Raw genomic sequence first — 24,034 nt, 5'->3', positions numbered from 1 at the left:
CTTAGCTGCAGCCAAAGATCATGCATCTTAGATTGCAGAATGTCATCCCCTGCTACTAATCAAGCATCAGGAAAGTTGGAGTCAGGAGCATATCAAAACCCCACCTGACATAACAGTCATCACTTCAATGGGTTGCTGTATTCCCTGAGGTCAATATAAATATCCATGAGACCCTCAAGCCTGAAAGAGGACACTAACATAACATTTTCATTGTATACAACCAAGCCCAAGCCAAAGGTGACTCATAGGACCTGTCTGCACCTAGCATAACAGGCAGCAATGAGTTTCAGAGGTGACTAATGTAATGCCAGTTTAGTGACCTTGTTGTTTTAGGGGCTTCAGGGTTTAAATTGAAGTTTGTTCAGGCATCCAAAAGATACACCTTGGGTCCAAAGGATATAAAGCTGTCATTGTGACAGATTGCTTCTTGAGGAAACTTAGCTCACTGCTGGAATAAGAAATTTCCATTGGTGTTGAAAAGAGAAAAGTATCCTGTTTGGCTTGCTGTTGGGGCACAATATAAATAACTAACTTCACTTTGAAATAGGAGATCAATGGGATCTGATTAGGTCTGCACTGTTTTCAGTAAATAATGTCCAACATTTAGAACACTATTAATTACAAAAATCTAATGAAATCTCCAATAAAATTATTCACATTTCTTAGCATAATGATGGTAATTAAACCCTGAGCTCATTCACAAAGATTACTCCATAAAACAGAATGGGCTGTTTTCTAATATTAGGATATATTCTGTAAAGAGTTTATTCTTAGATTATGCACATGACTGAAGTTGCAGTACACCCTGCCTCCACAATTCTTAAATTATCTTTTGCGTAGCTAAAATTCTTGTATCATTTATTTGGGACTTCTTTTGTTCTAAACCCATACCCCAATTTTCTCCCTTCTTCTGAAGACTTTGATTCTCGTTTGGGTTCTATGGGAACCAGCAGAATTCTCATAGCTCACTCAGTTGAGCATTCATTATATCATTTGATGTCAGCCATAGCTCAGTTAGTAGCACTCTTGCCCCTATGTCCGAAGGCAATGGGTTCAAGTTTTTCTCAAGGAATTTAGCAACAAATCTAGGCTCTTACTCCAGTCCAGTACTGAGGGAGTGCTGCACTGTCAGAGATGCCATTTTTCAGATGAGATGTTAAACCGAGGCTGCATCTACCCATTCAGGCAGATATAAAAGATCCCATGGCACTATTTTGAAGAAGAGCAGGGGGGTTATCTTCTGGTGTTCAGACCCATATTTATCCCTCAATTAACATCACTCTAGTATTGGCCTTTCAAGCCACTCCAGGCGCTGCTCCACAAACCACTGACCACCTCCAGGTGCTTACCCATTGTCTCCCGAGACAAGGAGGCCAAAGAAGAAGAACATCGCAAGAACAAATTATCCGGTCATTATCACATTGCTGCTTGTGAGCTTGCTGAACACAAATTAGCTGCTGTGTTTCCTACATTACAACGGTGACACTTCAAAAACTACCTAATTGGCTGTCAAGCACTTTGAGATGTCCGGTAATCATGAAAAGCACTATATAAATGCAAGTCTTTCTTTATGTGTAAACCTAGACAGTAAGTTCAAATAATGCTATCTTCAGCACCTGAAAAACGATGTAGCTGTGGGTGCTGGTGCTTTATACAATAGGGCCTAGAGGCCCAAGGCCTGCTCTAAGCTCAGTGATTATTACTAGAAATGCAGGCCAAAGGCAGTTAGCAATGCTAGGAGCTTACACATAGACAATTTGTAAAGTTCATCAAGATCAGATTTATGGCAAATTATATGATTGTCACACTTCAGCAGCACTCTAGATGTTGTGCACCCATTTCTAAAAGGTGGATGAAGGGACCCCCACATTAAAACTTTACTCCTGTGTGCTCCACACCCTGTAATATGGCTATCCTTCACTAATGATCGTCCTCTTATTGGTTTCTGACAACCTATTCTGAAAAGGAGTCTTTGTCTTCCAGGACACTAAACTAGTTGAAGGGAGACCGGGATCCCTGTAATAGCCTGATATTCCAGCCTCCAATTCCCCAGGTCATCATTTCTGATATGTCTGGAGTGCCATAAATATATTTAAACGGCTTAATTTCTCTTTGCTGTATCATGTTAGTTCAGTGAGATGCTAGCATGGCCTGTGCAGGACTCCCTGTTGTCCCCATGCCACTATGCCAAAACCATATAATCAGTTGATTATTCAGTTCTGTAGATATCTATCAGGTTTTGGGACTTCTGGACCATTTTTCCACAGAAAGGATTTGGGAAAAAGAGAGTTACGTGTAAAGGTTGTGTACTAAAGCACAGTGTATTCACACATTGGGACAAAAGATAGTTAAAGGTGAATGGGCTAGCCTTTCATGCTGTTTATCCAAAGACTAAAAACAATAGTAATTCACCAGTTCTGATGAAAGGTCACAGACCTGAAACGTTACCTCTGTTTCTCTCTCCACAGATGCTGCCTGACCTGCTGAGTATTTCCAGTAGTTTGTTCTTATTTCAGATTTCCAGCATCCGCAGTATTTTGCTTTTATCAACCTGAAACGTTGGGCTGAATTTTCCCAGCCCTTTGGAGATAGGCTGGGAGGTGGAAGGAATAGCCCTGCATCCCCCCACAGTTGGTGCAGCCTGCCTGCCTGGCCCCAGCTTCCACAGAAAAACTTACATGCCTTTGAGGACGCCTCGACATTGAGGCGGCCTCTCCCTCGTGCTGCAGCTTCCGCATTGGACACCACCAGCAGTGGCACTGCCGAGGCTGCTGAGCTGCCAGCCTTTTGATTGGCCGCTGCTGGTAAAATGCTGCCCCAGTGTCCTGCCACCTGCCAGAGCAGGGTCAGCTTGCGCTTTCAGCCCTGCTGGTGGGACTTGATCCTCAATGGCAAAATCCAGCCCATTAACTCTGTTTCTCTCTCCACAGATGCTACCAGACCTGCTGAGTATTTCCAGCATTTTCTGTTTTTATTTTAAGTAATTCATTAGGCTGTTTTGGTAATCAATAAACACCCATTGTGTTGGAAGATCCTTGGTTCTAGGGATTGGGTTTGTCTGGCATTAACGCTCATCGTGGATTGTGAACATAGAGATAAAATACAGAGATAGAGGCACAGGCTCTTTTAAAGTTGTGTGGATGAGCTTTGCCAGGTTTGGGAGAAGAATAGGTCCCACTAAGTTCAGTCCCCACTGAGGTGGGGAATAATACCAGGGTCTTTAATTGTATTCATACATGAAGACAAATTGTGCTGATTGAATTAAGTAAATCTCTAAGAAGAATTTATTGAATGCAGGAATGAGTTTCAACTGTTTAAATTGTTCCCTTTTTAAGTCAGAGTGATTGATTGGCATTGCATTGACAATTATCAAATAATTAAAAGGGAACTTACACTGTTAAATATGAGCCCTAACTTTCTGCAGTGCATTTAATGGGCAGTTCATGTGCAACTCTGTCGAGTTCTTAAAAATAACAGGAAGGCTGAGTGCGAGATGTTTCTTGTGTAAGGCAAATGGCAGAGTGGTGTAAATCGACCAGCAAGTTCTGGAGATTTGTAACTCATGTTGCATTTCTTCTTCCCCAGAACTTGCTTTTCGATTTGCGCATTAATAATGACTTGCATCATGAACACGCCATTATTTTTCCTGGAAGATTTGGCCCAATGGCTTATTTGCCTTTGTGTAATATATCAGTGTAGTCCATTGGTAAGTTTGGGCCGGGAGTGTCTCCTGACAACACAGGGCATGTGCAGAGCGATCGTTGACGTCATCAGTGCATCTGAACATTTGCCAGTTTGCCAGTCTGAATCTGTGCATTCACGTACTGACGTCACTATGCAATGATGCCAGACGTAATGACGTCAGAGCGTTGCCTCACCCCACAATGATTGCAATTGCCACCTCCATTCCCTCCCTCGCAACAGTACCCGGCTTCGGCCACTTGCTTCCCGCCTGCCTCACCGCTTCCCTCCACTCACCCCTTGGACGTTCGCTCGCAGCCTTGCCGCTTCCCTCCCCTCACCCCTCAGCCGCTCACTCCCAGTCTCGCTGCTTCCTCCCCCCGCACCCCACTCAGCCACTCGCTCCCAGCCTCACCACTTCCCCCCTCACCAACTCAGCCTCTCGCTCCCCCCTTTCTCCCCCCACCTCGTCACTTCACCCCTGCCTCTCAGCCGCTTGCTTCCTGCTAGCCCACCCACCCCCCCCACCACCACCCCCACAATCCCGGTCTCTCCCTCCCCGCTTCCTCCCCACCCCATCTAGCCACTTCACCCCTGCCTCTCAGCCGCTCGCTCCCAGCTCCACCCCCTCGCTGCTCGCTCCCAGCTTCACCACTTACTCCCCCAACTCCCCTGGTCGCTCGCTCCCGGCCTCGCCGCTCCCCGCATACTGCCTCACCACTTCCACCCCGCCAGCCTCTTGCTCCTGGCCTCACTGCTTCAGCCACTCACTCGCTTCTTCCCTCCCTGGGCCAATTGCTCCCAGCGGTGCCGCCTGGAGCAGTGGCAGGGAACGAGCAGCCGAGAGTGGAGCGAGCAGCCGAGGGGTGACAGGGTGATGCGGGGAGCCAGCAGCCAAAGCGGCAAGGCTGGGAGCGAGCAGCCGGCAGGGAGGGGATGCAGAAGTAAGCAGCGAGGTGGGGAATGAGCGACGAGCAGACGGGCATGGGAGGAAGTGGTGAAGAGAAGTGCGATGGCAGGAGGGAGCGGGATACTGTTAGGAGTGAGATGGAGGCGGCGAATGCGGCCATTGAGGGGGTTTGGGTTTACTTCGTTTTTTGTGACAAATTGAGCAATGCCATTTTTATTACAGGCAGCTGCCTGAGATGTCGCAGACAGTGACGTTTCAGTTGATGAGGCTGCATTTGCGCGTGTGCGAGTACTGCGTCACCTAGTGCTTGCGTTGTCAGCAAACGCAGCCGTTTGGACCAATGGGTCAAGAATTTTAGGTAAAAGGAAAAGGTCACTCATTTATTTGCCAAAAAAAGGAGCTTCTGATCCCCATATTCCCTTTCTCTAGCCCTTTGCTTCTGCCAATCTGTAAGAACTCCATATGTAGCTGAGAAGATTGAGTGCACTTCACCATCTCAAATAGCAATCAGCCATCAGGGTTTCATGCCCAACAGCACAAAGAAATCCAGCTTCCTGATAGTTCCTTCTACCAGTTGGACTACTCTCACACGTGCAAAGCTAAGAATGCCTCACAGTTATCAAGTACTGTTCCCATTCCTTGCTCATATATGCAGCATTTAATGGGTAATAATAACAGTGTTTCTCTGCCAGTTGATATCATTTCTGAGTGAATTTCAGAATTAATAAACCTTCATGCAGAAATTGTCTTTAAAAAGGATTCTTTGCACTGACTGCAGTGTTTTAGCATTTGTCCTTTACTACAGAAATCCTGTGAGCTTGTCACGGAGTAATCTGGTCTCTCACAACTATGGTCTGGAGACTCCAGGTTTGAAATTAATTATCCTGCTCTCCAAGCATTCTACATAAAGTCTTGCATATTCTTAAAGAGAACAGAATGCAATCAAAACCTAAAAAATAAATGAAATGGGAAATGAGAATGAAAGGAGAAAATTCAAAAGGTGAAAGTTATATTCTCCAGTGGTTCCATTACGTATGTTCAGGGCCCAGTATGGCCTACAGGACAGAAAGGTCTGAGGTTCAATGCACAGACTGTGTTGACTTAGATGACCTTAGCCAGAGCACTTGTAGGAATTCTACAATTAACTTCAGCACCCTTGTCTAGGGAGTAAGAGGTCAGCTAGTGTCCCATTCCAGATGCAATGTTTACATATGTACGGGCATTGGGCAAGAACAGAATTAACTTAGCCGTGACCTTCCTTGTGGTTGAACAATCTACAAATATTCATCGCCCATGCTGATGAACTGCCTGAACAATAGACTGTTATGACCAGGTGAGAAAGGGGTCCAGGGTTCCCTCTCAGCCTTCACATGGACTTACTGTAACAGGGTTTAATTTTAAACACACCACTTTTTTAGCTCCCCCTTGGTGAATCCTTGTTCAATAACTTCCAATTATAAAGCCAAACAGGTTTTCTTAGGTTTAAAGATAAAAGGTTGAACTTCATTAAACTTAAACTCTAATTCGGTTAATGCCTATAGATACGCAACACGCCCAAGTGAGCAGGCATACGCGATACACACTGCAGGTAGAGACAGAAAAGAGCAGAAGAAATAAAGTGGAAAGGTTTGAGGCAATATCTGAAGATGGTTTTTGTTACTGTTCTTCAAGCTTGATGTAAAGTCCTTGATTATAGGTAGGTCTTGCTTTTCGTTGGGGCTCAGTATTCTTCTTAAACCTTGTGTGAGGTAGGAAACTTTTCTTTCTTGAAGTTCATGTGTTCTCAGTGGGTCCAGAGGCTTGTGAGAAAGAGATAGGAGCAGACAGGAGAGATCTTCTCACTCCAGGAGCAAACAGTCTTTCTCTATTCAAACTCTTTGTACAATTCAGAAAAACCAAGGTTGCCAAGCAGGTTAGTCATGTGACTAGATAGTCTGACCATATCTGTTTGTGGATTCTCATGTCTTAACCGACCCTAGAATGTCTCTTCTTACACACAATACCTGGTGCTCAAAGTCCATTGTAGGTTAAATTGGAGCAGGGAATAGCCCCTTTGTCCCTCCAAGCACCGTCTGTTAGTATGCAAATGTTTTTTCCAGCCATGGCTGATCTGTTTAATAAGTCATTTCCTCGCTCCAGCAACAGTTTAAAATCAATGTTCATATGCCAAAATTAATATGCCTCATTCTTGGCAGGTGGGGGGTCTACATGACAAGACACTTGAGTAAATGTACTTGAGGGAGTTCAGAATACCAAGACAATGAACAAATAAAATTAGAATTGATGAAAAGCTGAGAAATGCAGTCAATGAAACCTGAAAAGTATAACACTGCAAACCCTAACCAAGTCACAGCAGCATTGCAGAATACAAATTTTGGGCCACAAAACCAGCAACTCTTTGTGTTGTCTGAAAATATTCAAACACTTTTTCTTCCCCTTTTGCTCCTCTCTTGAAAGTGCTGATATGTGCTGGGCTCCAGATCCATGGTTGTCAGTCCTCTGCCAACTCACCCACTATCGTAAAGGTGTAAGACCTGACAGTGAGTGTCGGCAGGCTTTGTGACTATTTTGAAAGCAACACATCAAGCCCAAACTAATCCTCACCTGATATTCATACATATACTTTCCAGCAGGAATTACTGGATCACATCAGAACCAGGAACTTGGGCTGACCTTTCCCTCCTTAATCCACAAATGCTGAAGTTAATTGAAGTGTCCTACCAGTACTCTAGCTGAGATGATCTAACTCAGTGCAGAACTGCTATTAAATCATTTTGGTTTATATGGTTCAATACCAGCAAAATGGTGCATTTACTCACTGAACCATTGGCACAACTGTCAATGCATATTTTTGAAGATACACAAACACCACCCACCTAGAATGCCTCATTCAGACCATATTAATGTTCAAACCCATGTTAATCCAGTTTAACACAAAATGAAAAGCAAACTAAAAGAAATTGAAAAAATATAATCCAAGCTACAAAATGAATTAAAATGGACTAAGCTGAAATGTAATTATATCAGAGCAATCTTCCTCAAAAGCTGAGATTTTAATATATAAAATCCAATAATACACAAAGTTAATCAAAAATAGTATTACTATTTTGTTATGGAGACATTAATATGTTAGTCAAGTGCATAAATGTACCAACTGATGAATTACTGAGTCATATAGGCCATGAAATTCCCAAGTTTGATCCTCGGTCTGTGCTATGTTATTTGATCTCAGTCAAGGTTTACCTTCCCAGTACCCTTTTTTCTCTTACCATATCAGTCCATTATCTCAGGCTTCAGTCTACTAGCAACTGCGCTATTGGTTCGATTGAGATACCTAAATCCACTGGCAAAAATAAAGAACAATTGAGTTTCTTCTTTGTAATTCGGGTCATCACCATATCGTACATGGTCGAAAGGAAGATCTTTGTTTTCCCTTTCACATCATTACACCACTTATCAAAATTTCATTCCAGAATTTAAAAAATCAAAACCCACCTCTCTTCAATGCGAACCCACAGGTCACTAAACTGTCGTTGCCGCTGTTGTTTCGGCAGCTTCTTCTGCCGCTTCTTTTGGCGGCCAAACTCTTCCAGTTGACTGAGGCTGTCAGGCATCAGGAGGTGTGGAGAAATTATGTCATCATCTAAATCAACAGCAGGAGAGGAATGGGAAGGAACTGGCAAAGAATCTTCCAATGATGCATCAACTGAAGTGGAAGGAGTTGACGGAAGTGATGAACTACCTGAAGATGACTCACTTTTCTGTGTCCGTTTCCTTTACAAAACAAGAAAAGAATCAATCAAGGTTTCAGTACGGCAATACAATCCAAGTCTTGGCTAATATCCCCAATGACGTTATACCATTTCATTCCACACATTTGATACAGCAGGAAGACAAAACTTCAACAATCACTGGCTGTGTAGACAGCTTAACATCCTGGGATAATTTTAACCCCACTCACCCAGTAGGAATGGGGTGGGTGAATGGTTAAAATCACAAAAATTGACTTACCACCCTGCCTCCACTGGAAATCTGATGACTGCCATTTTTGCTGTGGGGCTGACTCTAGTTGCAAATGCACCCATGGGAAAGAGGTGGGTACCTCATAAACAAGTTCAAATAGGGTTCGGATTACATTACCCCCAACACCTCGTCCCCTTCCCACGGCATCTTCCCATGCAATCACAGGAGGTGTAATACCTGCACTTTTACCTCCTCCCTCCTCACTATCCAAGACCCCAAACACTCCTTTCAGGTGAAGCAGTGATTTACTTGTACTTCTTTCAATTTAGTACACTGTATTCGCTGCTCACAATGTGGTCTCCTCTACACTGGGGAGACCAAACGTAGATTGGGTGACCGCTTTGCAGAACACCTCCGCTCAACTGAAAGCATGAACCCGAGCTTCTGGTTGCTTGCTGTTTCAACACAGACCTCTGCTCTCATGCCCACATCTCTGTCCCAGCTTGCTGCAGTGTTCCAGTGAACATCAACGCAAGCTCGAGGAACAGCATCTCATCTACTGATTAGGCATGCTACAGCCTGCCAGACTGAACATTGAGTTCAATAATTTCAGAGCATGACGGCCCCCCCTTTTTATTTTCAGTTATTTTTTTCTTTTATCCTTTTATTTTATTTTAGTTCGTTCCGTCATTCATTTTTCTTACCATATGCCTATCCACTGTTTTTTTCATGTTTGTGCTTTGGGCCAGGGCTGTTCATTTTTCTGTCCATTAACACCCTCTCTGCACTAATGCTTTGTCTTCCAACACACCATTAACATACCGTTTACCTTTGCTCCATGACCCTCTGGTCAGTTTTTCTCTGTGGCCCTGCCCTATCAACACCTTGCCTTTTGTTATCTCTTGCCCACCCCTGCTTTATTTGCTTAAAACCTATTACATTTCTAACCTTTGCCAGTTCTGATGAAAGGTCACTGACCTGAAATGTTAATTCTGCTTCTCTCTCCACAGATGCTGCCGGACCTGCTGAGTATTTCCAGCATTTCTTGTTTTTATGTCGGATTACATCATTTGGATACTGGCACGATTTTAACTGGGTGGGGCGCTAGTGACCCAAGAGCAAACCAAGAGTAAAATTAAGTGGCATTGGCCTCACAAATTCACTGACATGACTGTAAGTTGTATTTAAAGGGGCACTCATGCGGGTCATTAGGATCTGTAGGCCACTGTGAGTAGTGCATTTCCAAGGTAATTCTGAGCTTCCAGTTTGTTTCTTTCTGATTTCCCCCCTTACCTATTCACAGTTATGCACTCACTGCTTATCATTTTTGCTTTCCTCCAATTGGAGGACGAGGAGCAGAAACAGCCTAAAGGACCAGAACAAGCAGTTAGGCCTGCTGAAAGACAGCAGGTTAGGTGGGGGCTGCTTGGAGAAGGCCTTATGCAGCTCACAGGATCTAGAAGTTAAGAGTTACTTTCTTGGATATTTCTAAGGAGCTGTGCAGAAGGAAGCTGCACTTCACCAGACAGGCTGTCACTGATGTATAGAGCCATGATCCAGCAGGATCTGTTGTCTGCTGGACTGGAGGCCATGCTTTGCCAATGGCTGTTAAATCACCACCGTCTGAACTATTTCTTCACAAAGTCCTTCCAGGCTGCTACACCCACATTTCCCAATCTACAGTGCACAGTCAAACAGGACAACAATGCTCTCCTCACCATAGCAAACCAATACATTACCGTCACGATGGACAATGACAGCCAGAATGAGAGAGCGCTGGGATTTGCAGGAATGGTCAGCTTCCCTCATTTCTGGGGCATAGCAGAATGCGCTTGTGTAGCTATCAGGGCACCAGAAGATGATCTATCAGCTGATATAAAGATGAAGGGCTTCTGTTCCATCAATGTGCAACTGGTATGTGATCACAGATGAAAGACAATGCAAGTCTGTTGCTAGCTACCATAGTGTCTTCATTCTGCAACACTAACCCACCCCTCTCTTTTCCACTCATCCTGTATCAGTAGAGGATGTTAGCTAGGGGACAATAAGGAATTCAGGAGAAACTTCTTTACTCAGAGTGATGAGAATATGAAAATTGCTACCACATGGAGTGGTTGAGGTGATTAGCGTAGACGCATTTAAGGGGAAGCTAGATAAGCACATGAGGGAGAAATGCAGGATATGCTAATAAAGTGAGATGATATAAGATAGGAGGAGGATCTTGTGGAGCATAGACACCACTATTTACCCGTTGGACTGAATGTTCAGTTTTTGTACATCAAAGTTCTTTGTAATTCTAGGTAAGGGAAATCCCCTCCACACCCATCCGCTATCCAGCTACACCTGAGCAACACTGATATTATCAGCGCCATGGGTCCACGAGAAACATTCAGGTGCCGTAATCACTCTGAGGGTTCTTAAAACATGGCTAAGATAAAGTGGACCACGTAATTGTAGTTTGCTGCAGCCTGCACAACCTGACAACGCAAAAAGCATTGGAGTTGGAAAAGGCACTGCAACAAGAGGCATCATCTGTCGAGGAAGAATTGGCTGAAGGGGAGGAAGCATCACAAGCCACAAGAAAGAAGATCAACACAGTGCACTGCAGCATGTGACCTGTTCAATATCTTTACTTGATAAGTCAGAAAAAGACCCTAGTATTATCAGTTCTTGCTACCACCTCCCCATTCCCTTGATTCTGCATTGAAGAACATTGAAATCAATCAGCCAACATCTATGTCAATTACTTTCTGACAATGCAGACTAAGAAGCTGTAATAAAAAGAAACTATAGACCATAGCCACAAATGTAATAAAGGCATCGAATTTAATTCTAAATATAATATTGCAATTAATTATTTTGTTACCCACGAGATTATCTCATCGTCCTTTTCTCAAAAGGTTTACTAACTGTACTACTTCTATGAGGTGCTGCCCTCGTGGCTTCAGCATAGCTGTTGGAAGGCTGATGTTAGTCATTTGGGTCCGTTGAGTGCAGGCACTTAAGGCCAGTACCTTTTTGGGAGCTCGATCCTGAGAGGGCCCGGCTGAAAGGCAGTCTGGCTGAGCCGTCTTACTGTCACGGTGGTTGTTAATGGTTGAGGGGATGGTGAAGGAGCAGAGGAGCTGGCATCTGAGAGAGGGCAACACGTCACCCCTACTGTGCCACTACCATTCCCGTGGTGCTGGGGCTTGGCATTTCTACTCATCTACAGGACAGCAGACCGCAGAAGGTCAGTGGCACTATTAAAGCCCTTATCTCTTTTTTCCCTCAACCTGTCCAAGGTGGACATCTGCCTCTCTAAGACAGAGCACAGGCTGCAAACCTTGACTCCAATTATGAAGACCCAGCTATAGTGTCTCTGGTGCTCATCACACTATTCATGTTCTGACTGTACTTTTATATTTTTAAAGTTTTTTTTTGAGGACTCATGTATTTTAGAACTATGGACATTGTTTTATTTGGGTAAACTGAAAAGGACAGGATTCCATGGATGTTCTCTTCACTGGGTCATTAAAAGGACAGTGAGGGGCCTTGGTTTGTAAACAACCCTTACTGGAAGTCACCTGTCTTCAGATAAATACCCAGCAGGGGCTTTTTGGACTAAGGGGAGATGTTTAGAGAGAAGTGACAGGTCAAGATTTATAGCGGTCAGGAGGCTTGACTCTTGAGATTGTTTTTGGTTTCGTTTTGGACAATCAGTTGGAGTTTGGACAGTGTTCTGAAAGGAGTTTAAGAATCAACCTGCCAAGGACAAAACTCCAGCTCAACCTTTTTCCATCTCTTTGAAAAGGCTGCCAGCTTTTCCACCTCTTTGCGAAGCTCTTAGATGTGAGTGTAAGAAATAGAGAAATTGATGCTGCATTTCTCCTGAAAAGCCTGCCCGAAACCCTTGTTGTCGCATTTCTTCTGGAAAGCCTGCCAAACTGATGTTCAACGTCAACAGAAAAGAACCGTTCTAGGAAGATCCCAGAGACAGTCAACTACGCGTATTTGAGACCAAACCAAAAAGGACATCTTTCCATCTTTTTTTTTCTAGGAATTAGCAAGTATTTGGCTAAAGTTTGTTTTTTGTAACAGAGCTCTAAAGAAAAAATCTCTATTTTTCAGTTAAATGTGTGTGTGTGTGTGTGTGTGAGGGGCTAAGGTAAAAAGGAAACTTTCATCTTTCAATCTGTTTGTTAATGCTTTGCTTTGTTACTGGTTAAGTCTTGTCTTATAATAAACTGATAATTTTGTTGTTTATTAAAGAAACCTGGTTGGTGTATTTTATTCTGGGATAAAAATAGAGTCTATCATTGACCCTATCAGTAACTGGGTAAACATTTAAATATATGTTGTGATCTGTGGAGAAGTGGAACTAGAAAAAACAGTGCACTCCTCCTGCCTCGGTTGTAACAATGTAGACTCCAAAGTGCTGATGCCCTGGGAGAAGACACCACACATGTTGGATGTGGACTCCTGCAGACTTGTCAGTCATAGTGGTGAAACTCCTTGGCAAGAGAATGTTCACTCGATTAATTCCGGGGATGAAGGACTTATGAAGTAAGGTTGAAAAGGTTGGGTCTATACCCATTGGAGTTTAGAAGAATGAGAGGTGATCTTATTGAAACATGTAAGAACCTGAGGGGACTTGATAGAATGGATACTGGGAGGATGTTGCCTCTTGTGGGGGAAACTAGAACTTGAGGACACAGTTTAAGAAGAAGGGGTCTCCCTTTTAAAATGGAGATGAGGAGAATTTTTTTCTCAAAAGGTCGTTAGTGGAATTGTCTTGCCCAGAAAGAAGTGGAGGCTGGGCCATTGTATTTATTCAAGAGTGAGTTAGATAGATTTTTGATAGACACGGGAGTCAAGGGTTATGGGGGGCTGACAGAAAAGTGGAGTTGAGACAACAACCATGATCTTATCGAGTGGTGGAGCAGGCTCGAAGGGCCGATTGGCCTACTCCTAAGTGTCCTATGTTCCTATAAGTCTTCCAATATCTCATATAACTTATGTGAAGCAGTTTTCTTCGCATTACTGGGCCCCTTAGCTCCCCATCTCTGTCCTCCTTAATGGAGCTGGGGTTTGAACTGACACCAAAACTCACCCACAAAAAAACTAACTTCAAGTTAAATTTGGGGCCACTGTTTCCAGTTGTGTGGGTAAGTTCATTAAAAGATTGCATAATTATAATATAGGCACCAACAGATCAAATAAAGCATTTAGAAAGAATGTCACGACAAAGATTTTTTAAAAACTTCTTTTTGGATGTAACTATATAATAATAACTTTTCTTAAAAGGTAATATAATAAATTTGAACTTAACATCATAGTATTAGAAAAGTATAACTGATTAGTCAAAAGAAGTCACACATTTGAAGATGCATATGGCTTCTAAAATATGATGTGGAAATATTTTGTTTTAATATTTTTTTGTAAAAGCATTCTTATGAAATATGTTATTTACTTTCTTTACATATTGCTCAAATTCTTCATTCCATGAAAATAAATTATAAATCACCTTAAAAGAATCTGAGAACAAGAAGATTTATGTTGCTCTACTTATCTGATCCTGGCTGAAGACCTACAGTTATTTACACAGGCAGGCATGATTACTGAAAGTCTTTGGAAGATACTTAAGAACGTCCTTGCAAGGCCTACTGGCTTTGGAGATAACAAGCCTGTCTGCAGCCACTGCAAATTAGTAGACTGGTGACCTTCATGGTAAGATCAGGACTTATTACACTCATTTTCAATCCAAGTGAAAGTACATTTTCTTCTGTTCAAATGCAATATATTTCCTGTTGCTTTTACCAAAGTCCTGTGGAGTGATTTGAAATATATGAGAGAAACAGAACATGCCTTAAAAATGCCTCTGTTTCTTGTTACCAAAATACAGCAACCTGCAGATTATTTTTGGAAATACTGATACAGTATAAGTCATCGAATTGAGTTTCTGATAATGTTAACACTAGAATATTGGAGTCCCAACGAAAAAAGAAACAAACTTGACTCCAAGCCATGACTAATGTTTATACTTGAACTTTCCCTCAGGGTAGCTTCATTATCCTGTACCATAGCATCTAGGACAATGAGATAAAAGTGTTCTTTTCTCTCAATACTAAAAAATAATGCCAGAACAATCAACCGACCAGTAACAATAATGGAAAATTTGACATTGTCTGCAGGCTAGGTACTTTCAGCTTTCCCCAGGAATATTTAAGAAACTCCTCTGTAATGTGTGGCTGTGCCTGTTTTACAGGATATATTTTTACAGAATTCCTGAACCTCAACAAAGTTGGATTCAATAATTTGAACAGCCATCTGTAAAATCCATGTAGAACATCTGTATGCATCAGACCCCTTTGACTTTGTGCAGGGACTGCATGGCTAAAATGCACTATGACAAAACAATGTGATCCAATCACTCACATTCACTAAATTTATTCTGGAATCTCTCTCTTTGTTTACAGCCTTGGCTGGAAATATTGTATTTTAATACTTCAAATCATGGTATCTCAGTCAAATCAAACATGCGATGGGTTCCTGAATAGGAATGTTTCTTGAGAAAATATTGGCCAACATTTAGCCTCTGCTTGTCATTAGTTGTGCTATGAAATGATAGACGAGGCTTTGGTTTAACATTTTATCCACACAAAATTGTCAGTGCTGACTCTGATCCCAATTCCCTTAGCACAGCTGGAATTCTTAATACTACAGCTCCTTGCACTACAGTCCTGAACACGAGTGCTTTTAGTATGGATTGGAATGACCCAACCTCAACAATCCCTCCTGTGAGTGTTTTCTGCCTCTAATGTCTTGATTCACCAGGACTTACAGATAATCTGTCAATTGCAAGGACTTTGTTTTTGTTCCCTTCATACCCTACAAAGAAAAAACCCTGCAGATCATCACGTAAAGGACCCAATCGCCCTATGTTGTTTTTAATTTATTTGTTCACGGGATGTGGACATTGCTGGCAAGACCAGCATTTATTGTAGATCCTATTTGCCTCTGAGAAGGTGGCGGTGAGGCTTTTTCCTGAACTGCTGCAGTCGTATGGAGAAGATGTACCCACAGTGCTGTTAGATAAGATTTTAGCCCAACGACAATGAAGGAATGGCAATATATTTCCAATTCAGGATGGTATGTGACTTGATAGGAAGTTGAAGATGGTGGTGTTCCCGATGAGTTTATTCAAGAATAGGATCGACAGATTTTTGGGCACCAAGGGAATCAAGGGATATGGTGGGAAAGCAAAGTTAATGTAGAAGTTTAGGCATGATCTTATTGAATGGCAGAGCAGGCTAGAGAGACCTTATGGCCTACTCCTACACCTATTTCTTATGCTGTTATATTCCCATGTGCCTACTGCCTTTGGGTTTGGAGGTGCTGTTGAAAAGGCCTTGGCAAGTTGCTGCAGTTCACCTTATAGATGCTGCACACCAGTGTATCCTCTAATCTCTCTTTGCTGTACATGGCCTGCTTGTTGCACTGTGCAGTCTCTTTAAGCTTGACACATGGCCATGCACCTTAAAGGGATGTTTGCTGTGCGTGGCCTGCTTGTTTCTTGTGTGGTACGTTCCAGATTGCTGAATGTCTGCACATACTTGCAGCTTAAAGAACACAGGAAATAGGAGCAGGAGTAGACCATATGGCACGTCGAGCCTGCTCCACCATTCAGTATGATTGTGGCTGATCTTAGGCTACAATTCCAGTTTCCCAAGGGAGCACTGGTAAACACTGCAGCCATGTTAATTAAGGTAGTGAATGGGTGCCGATCAAGCAGACTGCTTTGTCCTGGTGAGCTTCTTGAGTAATGTGCGAGCTGCACTCATCCAGACAAGTGAACAGTATTCTGCTACACTCCTGATTTGTGCTTGGTAGGTGGTGGAAAAGCTTTGGGGAGTCAGGATGTGAGTTACTCGCTACAGGATACCCAGCCTCTGACCTGCTATTGTAGCCACAGTATTTATGTGACTGACCCAGTTAAGTTTCTTGTCAATGGTGACCCCAGGATAGTGATGGTGGAAGATTCAACAATGGTATTGCCATCGAATGTCAAGGGGCGATGTTGTTGGAAATGGTCATTACCTGCTGCTTGAACTGCTTCATTATCTGAGGAACTGTGAGTGGAACTGAACACTGTGCAATCATCAGCAAATATTCCTACTCCTGATGGAAGGAAGGTCATTGATGAAGCAGCTGAAGATGGTTGGGCCTACGGCACTGCCCTGAGGAAATTGTGAAGCTGTGTCCTAGGGCTGAGATTATTGGCCTCCAACAACCACAACCATCATCCTTTGTGCTAGCTATGACTACAGCCAGTGGAGAGTTCTTTTTCCCAATACCCATTGACTTTTCTTTACTCGGGGCCCTTGGTGCCATACTCAGTCAAATGTTACCTTGATGTAAAGGGTAGTCACTCTCACCTCACCTCTGGAATTTAGCTCTTTTGTTCATATTTAGGCCTGTTGCCTATAGGACATCAATTTCATGTGGTTAATTCGAAAATTCACTCTCAATTGGAGCAGATTTTCCAGCACTTTCTATATCTTTGCGGGGTCTTTCTGGTCCTCTTCAGATAATCCAGAGGTATTGATTCTGTACAATCTCTCATTTCCAATTGTTATCATTATTTTTACATCCTGTTTTTCTGGTTCTACAATTACTTGGTCTGTAAAGCATAATTGCATTCTCTGTTGGAACAGTTTGAACTCGGATAGGATATCCAAGGCTTTCCAGTTCATGCTAGGAAAATTGGTATCCATCATTCTGCTGTTCTTTTACTTCACTACTTGCTTTAAGAACTTGCTTTAAACCTGGTTCTGTGACTCTGTACTGTCTTCCCTTTAAAAAAATGACCTTCTTTAGACTGGCTGGTTTGATTGACAGGAGCAGCCTGTCTGTTTATCCAGCTTCCAGCACTCTGGTCTGTCTGTTTATACAGCTGTGCCATAGGTATTTCAAGTGCTGTTTTTAACTAGGGTTTTTTTTATACAGCCCTTCAAGAGGCAATTCTCCATGCTTGAGTGGTTTTATGAGTTTTTTTAAAACTCAGGCTGAGTGAATGAATGCTCTTCACGCTGGAGCAATTTAATGGTTTCTTTTTATAGCTTCAGCTGTGAGCTGCGTGAATGGAGGATTCCCGTGCTTTTCACTGTCGGACGCCTCCTGTAATGGCGCAGACCTGTTCAGCCTGGGGGAGCCTTTGAAAACAATCGATTAGCCTGAGATAAGGATTGGGTTTTCCCTGTTTTTTCCTTTTACTGAGCACTTAAAAAAAGTCAACTTCGCAAGCACCTCTACTTAACATTGGTTCCTGTACTGGATGCACACAGACTCACCCGCTCACAGTGACTGATTTGCAGGCTGTCGTTCAGCACTCTGTCTTCTACAGTGTTTTCATCTTCCCCTGTTTGGGCCAGCATTTATTTTTACTTTCTCTCTTTTAGCAATAGGTAGTTTTTAAAGCTGTTTTCCTGTGGTCTTCAATCTTAGATTCTGTCTTCTCACCACAGCTGCCACCATGTAACGAGAAGCTTTTTATTTTTTTTTTATTTGTTCATAGAATGTGGGCATCTCTGGCTAGGCCAGATTTAATGCCCATCCCTAGTTGCCCTTGAGAAGGTGGTGATGAACTGCCTTCTTGAACCGCTGCAGTCCATTTGGGGTAGGTACACCTACAGTGCTGTTAGGAAGGGAGTTCCAGGATCTTGACCCAGCAACAGTGAAAGAACGGTGATATAGTTCCAAGTCAGGATGGGTTGGAGAGGAACTTGCAGGTGGTGGTGTTCCCATGCATCTGCTGCTGTTGTCCTTCTAGGTGGTAGAAGTCGCAGGTTTGGAAGGTGTTGGCGAAGGAGGCTTGGTGCATTGCTATATTGCATCTTGTAGATGGTACACACTGCTGCCACTGTGTGTCAGGGATGGTGGGAGTGAATGTTTGTGGATGGGGTGCCAATCAAGCGGGCTGCTTTGTTCTGGATGGTGTCGAGCTTCTTGAGTGTTGTTGGAGCTGCACCCATCCAGGCAAGTGGAGAGTATTCCATCACACTCCTGACTTGTGCCTTGTTGATGGTGGACAGGCTTTGGGGAGTCAGGAGGTGAGTTACTTGCCGTAGAATTCCCAGCCTCTGACCTGCTCTTGTCATCACGGTACTTATATGGCTACTCCAGTTCAGTTACTGATCAATGGTAACCCTCCAGGATGTTGATAGTGGGGGGATTCAGTGATCATAGTGCCAATGAATGTCAAGGGGAGATGGTTAGATTCTCTCTTGTTGGAGATGGTCATTGCCTGGCACTTGTGTGGCGCGAATGTTACTTGCCACTTATCAGCCCAAGCCTGGACATTGTCCAGGTCTTGCTGAAGTTCTACACGGAGGGTTTCAGTATCTGAGGAGTCACAAATGGTGCTGAACAATGTGCAATCATTAGCGAACATCCCCCCTTCTGACCTTATGATTAAAGGAAGGTCATTGATGAAGCAGCTGAAGATGGTTGGGCCTAGGACACTACCCTGAGGAACTCCTGCAGTGATGTCCTGGAGCTGAGATGATTGACCTCCAGCAACCACAACCATCTTCCTTTGTGCTAGGTACAACTCCAACCTGAGTTTTCCCCCTGATTCCCATTGACTCCTTGATGCCATACTTGGTCAAATGCTGCCTTGATGTCAAGGGCAGTCACTCTCATCTCACCTTTTGAGTTCATCTCTTTTGAACCAAGGCTGTAATGAGGTCTGGAGCGGAGTGGCCCTGGCCCTGAGTGTCCCTGGTCCTGAGGGGCAGTGAGCAGGTTATTGCTAAGCAAGTGCCACTTGATAGCACTGTCGACAGCACCTTCCATCACTTTACCGCTGATTGAAAGTAGACTGGAGGCGGTAATTAGCTGGGTTGGACTTGTCCAGCTTTTTGTGTTCAGGACATACCTGGGCAATTTTCCACATTGCCGAGTAGATGCCAGTGTTGTAGCTGTACTGGAACAGCTTAGCTAGGGGCGGACAAGTTCTGGAGCACAGGTCTTCAGTTCTATTGCCGGAATGTTGTCAGGGCCCATAGCCTTTGCTGTATCCAGTGCCTTCAGTCGTTTCTTGATATCACGCAGAGTGAATCGAATTGGCTGAAGACTGGCATCTGTGATGCTGGGGACTTCAGGAGGAGGCTGAGATGGATTATCCACTCGGCACTTCTGGCTGATGCAACATAAATGAGATGTGTGGAGTTCAATTGTTTGAAGATCTCAAACAGGTTTATTAACAGTTGGCGAGTCGAAGAGACTTTGCAGTTGGCAGGAAAAAAGACAGAAGCGCAAGGGGAGAGCCAACTGTGTAACAGCCCCGACAAACAAATTTTTCTGCAGCACCTGTGGAAGAGTCTGTCACTCTAGAATTGGCCTTTATGGCCACTCCAGGCGCTGCTCCACAAACCACTGACCACCTCCAGGTGTTTACCCATTGTCTCTCGAGACAAGGAGGCCAAAGAAGAATTATATACAGCATGGAGCTAACTATATACAGGGCTTGCCTCTTGGTGCTACGGTTACAGAGTGAGGCTGGCACATAGTCACATGACCATGTCCTGGTACTTAGCTCATTAGCATACTAAGATCGTAAAGGGACAGCACTCTTAAAGGCAAACACGCAACAATGGCTATTGATCCTGGTGATAGGTTCACTAAGCAAGCAAATTGACTTGTCCTGCATGTTGTCTAGCTCCTTGAGGGATGTTGCAGCTGCACCCATACAGGTGAGCGACAAGTATTTCATTACACTCTTGAGCCTTGCACTTGGTTTGGAGGCTTTGAGCTGTCGGGATGTGAGAACCACTTGTCACAGAATGTCCAGCCTCTGCCTCGGTCTTATAGCTACAGTGTTCAAATGATTAATCCACTTAAACTTCTAGTCAATGGTGATCCAAAACTTGGCATTATCTAATCACTGCTTCTTGATTTATCTGATCTCCTCTCCTACTTTCTTCACTCTTTTTCATTTCCTGTACCAAGGGTCTAATGTTTTCACTTTAAAAACAAAGGAAAGTTACATGATTTACATAGCAACTTCTCACATCTCTTAGAAATGTCTAAGCCTGCCTCATATAAATTACTTTTAAGTGAAGTGACACATCATCCTGACTTGGACATATATTGGTGTTGCTTTATCGTTGCTGGGTTGCTATCCTGGAATTTGCTACGTAGCACAATCGTAGAACACCATCACCACGAGGCCTGCAGCACTTGAAGGAGAAGGTTATTATCATCATCTTCTCAATGTAACCAGGGATCAGTAATAAGTGCAGCCTTGGCAGCATAATCCACATACCCAGAAAAAATTAAAAATATCTATGTTTGCTTGGAATCGAATAATGTGCTACATAGAGAGAACTTCAATGCTTTGGGTGTTTTGATGAGTTCAGCCTGTTCTTGTGTAATGATTTAAAATAATGGGTGAGATTTTATCCATGCTGTGGTGTTTCCGACGGCAGAACCAGAAGTTGGCGGTACCTCCGCTCCCTCCCTTTTTGCCGGTTCCCACGTGATTACAATTGAAAATCAAAGGCCCAGCGACAGGCATGGAGACTGTGTGCGATCAAACGGCAGGTGACACCTTTCATTGGTGTAACCCACTGTCAGTCAGCAAAGCATCATGTACGGCAGAGCTATAAATAATCCTTCAGCACAATCAGGGAGGTTCATCAGCATGGCCATTTGTCTTTGAGGAAATTATTCAACTTTTTTTCCCTTTAACTTAGTTTAAGCTTTTACTCATCCTCACCCGTCCTCACACCTTTCCAACACCATCACCACCCACCTTGGATTAGTTATCACCAACACCACCATGTCTGCTTGCAGGCAGAGACCAGCTCCTTGGTTCAATGATGCCACCCTGCAGGTTCCCTTCTAGGCTCTCAGGGAAAGGCAGGAGGGAGGTCCTCGTTCTTGTAGATAGCATCAGAAAATCCTCCTGGCGGACCAAGGTGGGCTGGATGGAGGTGGCAGAGGAAACGTCAAACCATGGGGTTCAACTGAGAACCTGGGTACAGTGCAGGAAACGGGTCAATGACCTGCTCAGATCCACGAGGGTAAGTGCTGTAGCCAAACCCTAACAAATGGCATCTCATGGGGTCCTCAAAACTTAACGTCGGTGAGTGGCATCCATGCTAGGTGGGTCAATACGTGAACAGCCTTGGTGCCACATAACAATTGTGGCCAGAGCATGTGGAAGTCCGGCGTCTGTTTGCGCTTGGATGAAGCATCCAACTGACAGGCCAATATGTGTGATTGGGATGTATGCAGATAAGGGGGTTAGGCATCACTTGACATGTCATTAAATCAGCACTTTCTTGTGCAGGACAAACAGACCCACAATCAGTGGAAGCACACCCAGACTGGGGCTGGTATGCCAGACCTAAGACTCTTCACCCCAACAGAGGAGGAGGTAGTCGAGATGGCAGGAAAGAAGGGAGGAGAAGCTTTTGCGGACGGCAAGATTGGATCGTCTAGGCATGAGAAGGAAGAGCCAACTTTACTGTTGCTGGCATATGAGCACATAGGATGACTGTGCGAAAAAGCGATGCGCTCATGCTGTAATGATGCTTAATGTGGTTCTATTTGTTCTCCAATGCACATAACTGCAATAACATGACTAGACCAATGACAAGCCAGCCACCTGTTGACTCTGCCTCTGGGGATGATGATACCAATGCCCCAGAAGGTGAGCCTTCACCTGTCTCTTCAGTATCCTCCACCAGTGCAGTTACATCCACACAGTCCGCGACGGGGGGGGGGGGGGGGGGGGGGGGGGGAGGCGGTGGGGGTTGTGTGTAGAATCGGGGTCACAATCTGGTGGGCATGGAACAGACACATGCCAGCAGCTGATGGAGAATGTTACAGCTAGGTCCCCTGACACTGGGGACTGCTGGGAACCAGGCTCCTGCTGAGCCAAACGCTCTGGTCCAGGCCACAAGAAGCTTGCTGGACATGCAGCGAACGTTTGGGGGAACATATGTCAGAGATGCCGGAGGTCATGCGCAGTTTTGCTTGGGCGATGGAAGATTCCATACAAGCCATGATGTCTACCATGTCCCAGGCATGTGAGCACATGGCTTTCTCCATGGAGAGGGGAAGGTGGTGACCACTGTGGATGGCCAGGTCGAGCACTCAACCCATATGTATTCTGACATGTGTTCCATCGCTGTAGCAATATGCTCAGTGCAGCAATGGCTAAGCTAGAGGGGGACGAGGAACCTGGACATCCCTCCAGCTGCCTCTTGCCCTCAAGGAGGCAGGCAGGTGCCATCATGCACCCAGATGGAGGAGGGGCGCCTGCCAGCTGCCTCGGGGCCTTCCTCTCAGACACCCCCTAGGTGAGCGGCATCTCCTCATCTCCCCCAACATTGACCCCCTTACCTCCAGCAGACGAGACCAAGGGGGATGCCCATGCACCAGTGCAGGAGGCCTCAAGGCCCATACCTCAAGAGGACGCCCACCATGGTGTCCACAGAAACGGGGCAGCACAATGAGCAGATAGCCCCCACCTCAGCTGTTGATGTTGGAGTAGCACCAAGACATAGTGGGAGGAAGCATAAACTTAAGGAATTCTGATCACGAAGGTGGCACGGGTGTTCAAAACAAATATATTACATGTGTAAATAGTGGACAATACATTTTTTCTGCTTTATTACATTTTTCAGATTTGTCAATTCTTGAGACTTGCCTATTCAGAGATCTAAATGTAATGGCATGCCCACAGTAGGCACACTTTGATGATTACAGAGGTATAAAGGACACGGCTTTTATTGCGGAAAAGGTTTTGTGGTTGCGTTCAATCTTCACTGACTCTTAATGTGAGTTTCCAGTTTTGCACGCGACAGTCGATGGGACATGGCTTAATATGCAGGCTCAACTGGCCCTTCCTTCTATGCCTTGTAAAGGAGATTGTCCGAGCGTACTCACAACTCGGACACTTGAGATGGTGCAGGTGCACTCAAAGTACTGTTATGATGTTGCTGGTTCTGACTGAGTGGTCATGGTTGGATGATAGACATATGTCTACGTGTGGCACAGATTTCCTTGGTTTCAGTATTCACTAGCGAGTGCATTAAACAAAGCTCCGCTCACTGTGCAATTGTAGCTGGCAGAGGACACCTGATTTGAGTTTGGACCCCTCGGGAGGCTGGCAGGGATAAGTCTACATCCCAGGAAGGCAACTGAGTTCAGGTATTGGGAAAATAATCATGTAGTCGCCTCACTCTTGGCTGAAACATGCAAATATAAGTTTGTCCCTGATATCCCATGCACATCTCTCCATGGCCCTGGCATCCATTAAAGGGTTATTTACATTCATGGCCTCTTCCTCAGGCTCATCCAATTCATCCTCAGCTGAGAGGGAGTGGTGCTCTTCCTGCTGTAACACATGTCTGCATTGCATTGTCAGATTGTGCAGTGCAAAGCAGGCTATGATTATGAGTGATATCCTCTGTGCTGCATACTGCA

The 24,034-nt window shown here is 44.2% G+C and overlaps 1 protein-coding gene across 1 annotated transcript in view; it reads right to left on the bottom strand.

Moving 5' to 3' along the window:
• trabd2b (TraB domain containing 2B) overlaps positions 1-24,034 on the bottom strand; it is a 509,080-nt gene that overhangs the window by 16,362 nt on the left and 468,684 nt on the right. Inside the window, exon 6 of the mRNA XM_068037170.1 lies at positions 8,087-8,365. Coding sequence (XP_067893271.1) covers positions 8,087-8,365 — 279 coding nt within the window. The remainder of the gene's footprint in view (positions 1-8,086; positions 8,366-24,034) is intronic.

The sequence above is a fragment of the Heterodontus francisci genome, chromosome 8 (genome assembly GCF_036365525.1).
Source record: "Heterodontus francisci isolate sHetFra1 chromosome 8, sHetFra1.hap1, whole genome shotgun sequence".
Classification (NCBI taxonomy): Eukaryota; Metazoa; Chordata; class Chondrichthyes; order Heterodontiformes; family Heterodontidae; genus Heterodontus; species Heterodontus francisci.
Note: the sequence above shows the minus strand (reverse complement) of the source record. Positions and strands in the feature narration are given on the sequence as shown.